This window comes from Loxodonta africana, chromosome Y (assembly GCF_030014295.1).
Source record: "Loxodonta africana isolate mLoxAfr1 chromosome Y, mLoxAfr1.hap2, whole genome shotgun sequence".
NCBI classification, from domain to species: Eukaryota; Metazoa; Chordata; class Mammalia; order Proboscidea; family Elephantidae; genus Loxodonta; species Loxodonta africana.
Genome location: NC_087370.1, coordinates 5933785 through 5944464, shown reverse-complemented (window position 1 = coordinate 5944464; position 10680 = coordinate 5933785). Strand labels below are relative to the sequence as shown.

At 42.3% G+C, this 10680-nt stretch overlaps 1 protein-coding gene across 1 annotated transcript in view; it reads left to right on the top strand.

Moving 5' to 3' along the window:
• The first annotated feature begins 358 nt into the window (after positions 1 to 358).
• The window catches only part of LOC135229007 (testis-specific Y-encoded protein 3-like), a 31110-nt gene continuing 20788 nt past the window's right edge, over positions 359 to 10680 (top strand). Inside the window, exons 1-5 of the mRNA XM_064278753.1 lie at positions 359 to 625; positions 1745 to 1822; positions 1957 to 2068; positions 2166 to 2311; positions 2413 to 2499. Coding sequence (XP_064134823.1) covers positions 359 to 625; positions 1745 to 1822; positions 1957 to 2068; positions 2166 to 2311; positions 2413 to 2499 — 690 coding nt within the window. The remainder of the gene's footprint in view (positions 626 to 1744; positions 1823 to 1956; positions 2069 to 2165; positions 2312 to 2412; positions 2500 to 10680) is intronic.

Here is a 10680-nt window from a genome sequence, read left to right as displayed (position 1 = left end):
CTCCTCCCCCAGCCCCGTGACGCCTGCCCCAGCGGCCACCAGACCCCATGGCGAGTGAGGCGTGGCCTGGGGAAGGCAGGGCTGCCCCGGGAGGTTGGGAGGACAGCGGTCTGCGACGTGGCCCTTTAAAAAGATGGTACCCGGGTGTCCCGGGGAGCAGCCCCCGGATAGCTGCAGCGTGAAGATGGAGCAGGCCACAGCTGGTGCGCAGGCGCAGAACGAGACGCCTGAGGAGGCCGCCATTTTCTGTGGGGTGCAGCTGCAGGGGAGCACGTCCAGTTACGAGAGAGCTGAGGTGTAGGTGGAGGAGGTGGTCACGGCGGTGGAGGATATAACGGAGGTGGTGGAGGTCGTGCCCATGGAGGACGTGAAAGAACAGGAGAAGGCGGAGGAGCAGGAGCAGCGCGAAAAGGCCCAAGCCAAGCAGGCCCGGCCATCGCCTGGACCCTCCAGCACCCAGCGCTCCCTGGAGGCCCTGAAGGCCCTTCAGTTAGAGATGGAGCCCCTGAACGCCAAGGCCAGCAGGGCCTATTTTCGCCTGAGGCATAAGCAGGTGCAGAGTCGGAAGCCTTACCTGGACCACAGAAGCGCCATCATCCAGGGCATCCCAGGATTCTGGGTTAAAGCAATATCCTTTCTGTGTTTGTCTCCCTGAGGCCTCCGAATGGTGGGAGGTGGGTGAGGGAAAAGGGTTAAAAGAGCAGAAAGTTGGGTGGGGAGTGTGCATGGCATCTGGAGAGAACACAGGTGGGGAATAGAGCCAGGCCAGCATCCGTACTAAGAGAACCCTGAGGCGGGGACTTCAGGTGAATGTTTTGGCCTTGTCCTGAGCAGGGCACACCTTCCTGGGGACTAGGGAGCAGAGGCCACAGGCAGCATGAGAACAGCTCCGAGGACCTGAATGCCAGTCCCAGTCAGTCACTAGAAACAAAACAAAACAAAAAAAGTAACCCAGACGAACCAAACCAGTGCTGTCGAGTCGATTCGGACTCATAGTGACCCTAGAGAACAGAGTAGAACTGCCGCATAGAGTTTCCAAGGAGCTGCTGGTGGATTGGAACTGCCATCCCTTTGGTTAGCAGCCCTAGCACTAAACCACTATGCCACCAGGGTTTCCAGTCAGTCAGGACCAGTACCTCATCTTCAAAACGCAAGGTTCTCCTTATGCAGGTTTTCTTTGCTGGGTAGCCATTGTCCTTTACACAGCCCCAGCACCCCACCCCCAGAATACACCAGGCAGCTCCAGCCTCTGCATCCACAGCCCCCTCTCCAAACCCCCCACACAAGTGCCCTCTCCTCATTGCCTCAAGAAATCTGTCAGAGCTCCAAACAGAGCTAGGCACCCATGGGAAGTGCCTGGGGCTCATCTAGGAAACGTGGCATCAAGGGTGCACCCCTAGCATCCTGACTAAGGACCAGAGGCAACCACAGGAGAGCCAGGACACCCCACATGCAGACCGTAGCAGTGGTGGGATAGACCACAGCACACAAAGAATACAGGCATCAGGAGTCTCGGGGTAGATGGCATATGCGCCTGCAGATGGCTTCACATGAGCACAAAGACCACTAGGCTGCAAGATGCATATGACGATGGACCATGGTTGAGGGGGCATGTGCGTGGCTGTCGTAATAACAGGAGGTCTGGGAGACTGCCTGCCTCAGCCATTGGTTGCTGGCCAGGTGTGCTCTGTCTGCTTCTAGCTCTCCTCTGCCTGGCCTCTGAATGTTCCTTGACCCCCCGCAGATTGCGAACCACCCCCAGATGTCAGCTATGATCAGGGTGGAAGATAAAGACATGCTCCGCTACTTGAACAATCTGAAGGTCAGATCAGAGGTCAGGTGGGAGAGGGGAATAGGAAAGGACTCATCCATGGAAATAGGCAAGGGCTTGTCTCCCCAAAAGGCCAGGTCTCTTGAATAGACCTTTCACTCTACCCATTTTCTACTTTCTGCCAGGTGGAGAAGCTCAACCATCCTAATAACCGATGCAAAATCACATTTTTCTTTCGGAGGAACCCCTATTTTCAGAATGAAGTCATCTACAAGGAATACGACATTACCATCAGTGGTAAGAAGTGGCTCCCTTGATGGATGGGGAGAGTGTCACCAGTGTTTTACAGGCCATCATGATCTAGCCCTCTTTCTCCATTCCTGTATTTCCCCAGGATATATAGCATCTTACTCCACTCCAATCCAGTGGCTCCAGGGTTATGAACGTGAGGCTTACAAGCGCAGGCATCATGATACCAGCGTTAACTTCTTCAACTGGTTCTCTGGTCCCAGCTTCCCAGCGTACAACAGGATTGCTGAGGTGGGCCTCTGTAGATAAAGTCAGAAATGGCCTTGGTGTGTTCCCATCTGCTTTGGAAATGAGTGCTGAACCTAGCATGATCTTTCTGTTTACACTACCAGATCATCAGTGAAGACCTGTGGATTAATCCCCTGCAGTACTACCTAGGGGAGGAAGAAACCCGGACAGGAAGGTGGAGAGAAAAACAGGTGGGGACCATGGGTGCAGGGCATTGACATGAGTGCACCTTCTAGAGTCAGTCTGAGACAGTAACATTGGAGAAATGTAATGCAAAATAGGCTATAGCTAGGGAAACTTAACCTCAGTGAGAAGTATGACTGGCCATGGACACTCAGACAAAAGTAAGGATGCATTATCGATACGTGTTCTCTGGACTATCATTTCACGGCTATGAAAGCACCCTCAGCCCCTTCTACCATACCCAACAGTCTGGCTCATGTTCGGGTCCTCCTAGCATGCTCCCACAAATATCTCCAAATTCTTATAAATATGTTCTCTTTAGAAAATTTACATTTCCATCAGACAGTTGTGCAATATTGTGGAGGACGATTTTGAATTTATGTGGGAGGAAACGTAATAGTTCACAAATATGGAAGGGACAGTCCATGAGGAATTAACACAGTATTTAATATATTTCAGTGACTATATGTTGTGTGTCTTTGTGTGTGTGTGTGTGTGTGTGTATGTGTCATCAAGGCCACTCCCAGCACTTGGCATGAACATGATGCAGCATCAAACTTCACCTAAAGGAGTGAAAAAAAAAAAAAAACCCAAGAAGCCACTTTAGATCTGGAAATGAATAATCAGCATGGATCCTGTGAACAGGAGAGAAATGAAGAAACAGTTGGATGGCAGAAGATAAAAAGGGAGTGAGATGCTGATAAACCTTGAAGGAACTTGAAAAATAAAACTCTTCCATGTGTCTGTCTGTGTCTAAGTGTGAGTTCATGTGCTAGGTAGATGGTGACTTGAAGGAATAAAACAAATCCTGACCTTGGACTTTTGAAATAACTGCTCAGGAAGTCTCAGTGCATAGGGGGAGCCATGAGTATAAAGCTAGAGGGAAGGGATTCAACAGGCTTTAGGATACCAGATGAGGATACAGGTCTTTCAATAGGACAGTAGCTGGGAGCAGGAGGAGAAAGATGCCAATTTATTGGGGACTCAAGGCTTTTAATTGAAAAAGGAAGGATGGGCTTAATGAGCATGGTCTGGCAGCCTGGTAACATTTCAGTGGTACCTCTTGGATATATTCACTCACATTAGTGTGACAAAAGACAGGAAAATTTAAACTTGAGTTCACTGTTGAACAAAATGGTCTCCAAATTAAATGCAGAATCCTCTGGAGGGACAGTATATTACTGCCAGTGTTCCAAGAAACAGTTGGAAATTTTAGGAATAAGTTTTATATAAGGACTAGAACGGTAGGAGTAGGTGGTAAAACTGTTGCCCGGTTTCTCTTGACTGCAAAAGTGGGGACTTGGAGGGCAAGAAGCAGATTGACTCATAACTGGTCAGAGTTTACTGTTTCTCCCAGCATGTTCCTCTACATTTACACATGAAGAGGATCCATCTTGAGCAGGTCCCTCAGTGAAACTCTTACACTACATTCTTTATCTTGCGTAGATTACCTTGCTCAAGCCCTTCTTCTTGGGGTCATGTCTTTGCTGCTGCACCCAGCAGATCCTTCAGGAATGGACAATGAGAGTCAAATCCTCCCAAGCACTCTCCTGCCACTGTCCTGGTACAGTCTCGTCCTGTAACAAGCATTACAGACCATCTGCTGTGTGTCAGGTATTTGGTCTGAGGTCCTGTGACGCAGTTCTTGGGTGGAAGGGTGCTGAGCCTGTACAAAGCAAGATTTGACCCTCTGTTTACTCTTCCCACAGTCCACCCCCACAGGCAGAACAGGAAAAGGCCTTCCCAGCTTCTTGAGCTTTAAACTTCAAGGAGGTTTTAAGGCTTCACATAAAAGTGCCCAGGATTTGTGGGTACTGGCAAAAGGAAAAACACAGTAATTCTGCAGGCATTCATGGCACAGCAGATTTTGGTCTGGTCGTAGGGGAATTGAAGCTGGGGCACAGCAAATTTTAAATACCTTTGTGAGACTAAAGTGATACTTTCTTCTAATCAGGTCTTTGTTCTTTCCAAGGATTTAAAAATTCAGAAAAAAAATAAGGTGCTTAATATTTCGTGTCAGCATGTAGGTGTCATGGCTGGGTTTAGGTCTGGCGTATCCTAAAATGAATTAAGGGGGCGGGACTTTGCTAGGTCCAGGTAGCAATACCCTAAACTACTGTCTGTTGACAAGAGCGCATTGGCTGGACACTTAGCCATGTTGTCCCTCCGCAGAGAATACAACTTAACTTTCATCATGGATAACAATACTTTCACTAGGATATAATTCAGTCTCTCTAGTGCTTTCACACGGGCCCTAAATTTTGTGTCAGCCAAAGTGAGTGCCAAATTCGAGAATTCCACAACCTAGTCTTTTTTTTTCTTTTTTTTGTAGAGAATTTAACTGGCCAGCTTATGCGCATTTTGGGTCAGTGTCTCTGAAACTCATTTGTTTTTTCTGGTCTGTAAGTAGGAGCACTTTCTTGAATACCAACTGAGAGGACAACCCTGACCGTAAGAAACAGCACCAAGCAGACTCCTATGAAGTGGAAGGCAAATAAGCTCCCTTCTTCAGGTTCTCCACCATATCTGACACCAGCTGTTCCCTGTATGACACTCACTCTCTTAGGTTTGATAATTTATGGGAACAGTCACAGAGAACTTGTGGGAACAACATAGTTGCAGTAGCAAAACGTTAATAACTGAAGGACATAAAGGATTTAAACTGAAATGAAGATAATGCAACAGGCATGGTTTAGGAAGAATCCCTGTGTGGTGCCTCAATAATAGGAAACGAGCTTATGCTTTTTTGAAAACCAGTGTTCATAGTCACTCATCAGGAAACTTTCCAAACAGGAAATGCCATGACACCACTTGGCAGGGTAAATCTATTAGCCACTCCTCTCAGCACTCAGCTGAGGTTCAGATTTTACACTCTGCTGTCCAGGTCAGCTTCTTGATTCTACCATGGTAGGCACTGCCTCCGTCACTCACCAGAGCAGATTTAATAGCTGTGGGAGTGTCCTAGAGCAGGGCAGCAGTATTCAAACATCTGCTCCTCTCTTAGCTCTCCTAGTCGTGGAGGCCATGTCTTTGCCTCCGTGTTGCAGGGTTTTTGTCAGTCACCTGTGGGGGAAGATGGGGGCTGGGAAGTAAGGGGTGACACAACCCTGGGGTTAAAGTGGAGGGTTGAGAGGTCTGTCAATCTGTGTAAAACTCAGTGGTGGGGTGGGGTCCTCTAGATAATCCCAGTAAAGGTCAGACTCAGTGGGACCCACTAACCAATCCCAGCAAAGTCACCTACTAGGTGAGGCTTTGGAACCAGAAGCAACAAATTTCTTTCTTTCTTTTTCTTTCTTTAAGTAACTTGAAGCCACACCATACACCTCTGTTTAAAGTGAAGTTTCTGGGTCTCTATTTGCTTGTGTTCTCAGTTTTGTTTTGTTTTTGTAATCTTTTTTAATTTTATTTCCTCTTTTTTCTCCAAAGATTTAAGTAAACTGAAAACATAGCGATCTAAACATTAGTAGCCAATAGTTCAGTCATCATATTCAGAAAATAATTCTAATATTACAAATACAGGTTACAAAAGTCACTAAAAAAGCCAAAAACTACAACCTGCAATCATTACCAGGGAGCAGACACAATCTGATTTCCTGACTATCAACGTTGTAATATTCCAAATATAAAAAAAATAAAGGATTAAACTTGAAAGAGATGTAAAAGTAAGAGCCGGTTATATCCAAGCTAGCTTAGGAAGAAATTTATAAGGATTAACATAAAACAGGGGATAGAAATACAATGAAGTTAACAAATCAAAAACTTGGTTATTTGGAAAGAGTAAGAAAAGTGACAAGCTTGATCTAGTATAAGAAGACTTCATAAAATGGGAAATGAAAATGGGATATTACTATCAAACTTAGAGAAACAAAAATGATTTTAAGGAAAATATTATGAATGCTCTATGCTAGCTGCTTAGATAATCAAGACAAAACGGACAAATTCCTAGAAACATTTGTTGTTGTTACTTGTGTCAGTTTACTCAAGAACGTGGGACCCCAAGTGTGCTCTGTACACCTGCTACCCCCAGTTTTTAAGACAGTGAACTTGTAGAAGCAAATCTCTTGGCCTTCCTTACATCTGAGACTCCCCTGCTTGGGTTAGAATTACCAGCCTTTCAGTTGATAGTCCAGTACTTAACCATCTGCATCACCCTGGGAATCCTTGAAACATAGGAACTACTGAAGAAGGCATAGATAATTTGAATTAACCTATAGGGACGTCTCTGAGTTTGTTGTGTTGTTGTGATTCTGGAAACTATGGCTCTGTATTAGAAATACCAGCAGGGTCACTCATGGTGGACAGATTTCAGTGGAGCTTCCAGACTAAGACAGACTAGGAAAAAGCACCTGACAATCTACTTCGGAAAACTAGCCAATGAAAGCCCTATGGGTCACAGAATGTTGTATGATACGGTGATGGAAGATGAGCCCCCTAGTGGCCACAAAAATGGGCCTGAGCATTTCATTCTGTTGTGTGTGGGGTTGCCACCCTGAAGTGGAATGGATTTAAAGGGGTTTAGCAACAACAGCATAAAAAGTAGAGACTGAGTCACTAATTAAAAACTTAGCAACAAAGAAAATCCCAAGACCACATGATGTCACAGATGGAGTCTACCAAACATTTAGAGAATTAACACAGATCCTTCTTAAAATCTTTCCTAATTTTGAAGAAGACACTGGTCTCACCCCTTTGGGATCAAGGGAGAATGAAGAAAACAAAAGATACAAGGGAAAGATTAGTCCAAAGGACTAATGGACCACAACTAACATGGCTTCCACCAGACTGAGTCCAGTACAACTAGATGATGCCTGGCTACCACCACTGACTGCCTGACAGGGATCATAACAGAGGATCCCAGGCAGAGCTGGAGAAAAACATAGAACAAAATTCTAACTCAGAAAAAAAGACCAGACTTACTGGCCTGACAGACGTGGGAGAAACCCTGGGATTATGGCCCCCAGACACCCTTTTAGCTCAGTAATGAAGTCACTCCGGAGGTTCACCCTTCAGCCAAAGATTGGACAGGCCCGTAAATCAAAAGGAAACTGAAGGGGCACACCAGCCCAGGAGAAAGGACTGGAAGGCAGGACATCACAGGAAAGCTGGTAATAAGGAACCCAAGGTTGAAAGGGAGAGTGTTGATATGTTGTGAGGTTAACCAATGTCGTAAAACAGTATGGTACTAACTGTTTAGTGAAGAGCTAGTTTGTTCTGTACACCTTCAACTAAGTACATACATTGAAGAAGAGGGAACACTTCTCAGCTCCATGAGCAGAGCATTCCCCTGAAACAAGACTATTCAAAGATATTACTAGGAAACTAATGACCAGTATATTTTGTGAACATATCAATATGTTTATTTTCAATTATACTTTTTGGTGCTTTTAAATGTAACTGTTTAATTTTTCAGAATATTTATTTCTGAAATAGGACTGTATCGGACTTACACATTTTGATGCTAATATCCTGCAGCTATGTTGAACTTAAGTACAAGCTGTAATATTTTTGTTCTATTGTGTTTTTTTTTCTTTTTTCTTACAGCGTTTTTTAAAATTCTAAGTTAATGTCATACATGGGAGGAAATAATTTTACCTCTCCACTTCCAATTGGATGCCCTTAATTTCTTTTTGTTTGTTTAATTGCTGTGGCTAGAGCTTTGAGTGTTATGTTGAATACAAGTGATGAAAACAGGAATCTTAGTTTTGTTCTTGATACTAGCTGCTGTGTTTCTAGGATTTCTCCAGTGATTATGATGCTAATTGTGGGTTTTCCACAAATTTCTTTTTGAGGTTAAGCATCCCTCCATTCCTAGTTTATTGAGTGTTTTCTTCATCAAAGTGTGTTGGATTTTGTCCAATTTATTTCTGCATTAATTGAGATGACCTAGTACTTCACATCGTGTGTACTGATTTTAGTATGCTGAACCAACTTTGCATAATGGGAATACATTCTATTTGGACGTTGAATATAATCCTGATAATATTCTCCGGAAGTTTCCTAGCGTGATGTTCAGGATTTTTGCATGCAGAGCCGTAAGATGTATCTGACCTGTAGTTGTGTTCTTTTCTTATCAATTAATTTGTAGCTTTGATAAGATAGTAATGATAGATGCATAGAATGAGTTAGAAAGTGTTCCCTTTACCAGTATTTTGGAAGACCTTGATTTTGCATCCTTCTTGCTGATTTATTGACTTTCTACCAGTGTAACTTTTTAATTTTCTTCTGCATTTTTTGTTTCATTTATGGTTTTCCTGAAAATTACATTCACATCGTAGAATCAGAAAAATGCATTATGACTTCACAGTAACTTAGTTTTAGTGCTACAGAGGTCTGTATCTGTTGGGTATGTTGTTATTGTCACAAGTTATGTCTGAACATAGAGTAAGTCTAATACCATATGTGTGATTACCGTTTTGTGCTGTTTTCCTTAAATCATGTAGAAATAAAAAGAGTGGTTTCAAAGAAAACTATAATAAAATGGTATTTTATATCTTAATTCTGTATATTATGTATAATGTATGCATATATATGTATTATGTGTATATACACATATAATAATTACTAGTGTTATAATATATCCATATAGTTACCTCTTTAACATCCACCCTCATTTTTTAGTATTTACAATCTGGTTCCAACTCACCTTCCTTTTGCTGTCTCTGTCCATATATTACAAATGTATTTATTTTTTGTATAGTATAGATACAACCATAAATTTATACATATTATTTCTTACCACTGATATTAAAGTAAGAAAAAAAAAGAAAATAGGCATGTGTATTTTAATAATATAAGTTTTCAAAGTGTTCTTTGTGTTGACTGAATTACCTTCTGGAGTCATAAGTTTTCACCTCGAGAACATCCTTTAGTCTTTCTTCTAAGGCAATGATAAGTAGTTAAGAAATTCTATTTGTCTTTGTTAAATACAGAATTTTTTAAATTATAACTTTACTGGATAAAGCATTCTTGGTTGACATTTTTTTGTTTTGAGAAATTTAAGGTTTATTGTTCTCCCTTCTAGACTCACTTTTTCCACTTTAGAGATCATCTTTTTAATATTACTGTTTTTCTCTTGTCCATGAAGTCAAGTTTTTCTTGATGCTTTACAGATTTTCAGCTTGTATTTGACTTTCAGCATTTTTTTTTTTTTTTAATAATGTGCCAATACATAGGTGTCTGCTTTTAACCTTTTTGGAATTAGTTGAGCTTCCTAGATGGATAAGTTATTTATTTCAAATACATTTCTAAAGTTTATAGAAATTATTCCTTTTAATTTCTTTCTTGCTTTTTTTTTTTTTAGTACTCCCTTTTCTCCTTTCCTTCCATTTCATGTGTGGTGGTGTGTTTAATGGTGCCCCATATTTTCTGAGGCTCTGTTCATTTTTAGGCATTGTTTTGTACTCTGTTCTTCAGCTTCCATAACCTCTATCAGTCTGTCTTTAAGTTCTCCAGTTACTGGCAAAGACATAACCATTGCAAATCTGGACTTTTCATTTTCAAAAATAATTTATATCTCTTCATTAATATTCCTCATTAACATGACATTGTCATCACACCTTACTTTACCTCTTCACTCTTGCTTTCCTGTAGTTCTGTGAGCATAGTTATATTAGCTACTTTGAAACTTGTCTCTGTTAAACAATGAACATTTTGTTGATCTCACGAGCCATTTATTTCACCTGCATTATTGCTGCTGTAGGGGTCATACTTTACTGTTCCTTCACATGCCTCATGATTTTCTTTTGTTTTTGAATTACGAAGAACTCAAATTTGAGAGGAGCCCTGGACACTTTGCTTGAGATCTTGTCAGCTAACCAAAAGGCTGGTAGTTCAGTTCCACCAGCTGCTCCTAGAATACAGTTCTACCTTCTACCCTGTCCCATAAGGTTGCAAAGAGACATAATGGACTTGATAACAACTCTTATCTTTTTTCGACATTTTCTGGGTAATATTTTGAAGTAGCTCTGGGTACTGCCCATTCCTTGGGGTCTTGTAATTGCTCATTGTTTATTTATTTGCTCAGGAGCTGAATGGCATGTTTTAGTGAAGTGTGTTCCTTACCTACCATTGTAAGACTCTGATGTCACTCATCAGAAAGCCACAGGTTTGGATATGTCCACAGTGACTGTGGAATGACACTGGTATGGGTAGGACTCACTTTCACTCTTTTCCTGACAACACACTGCTAT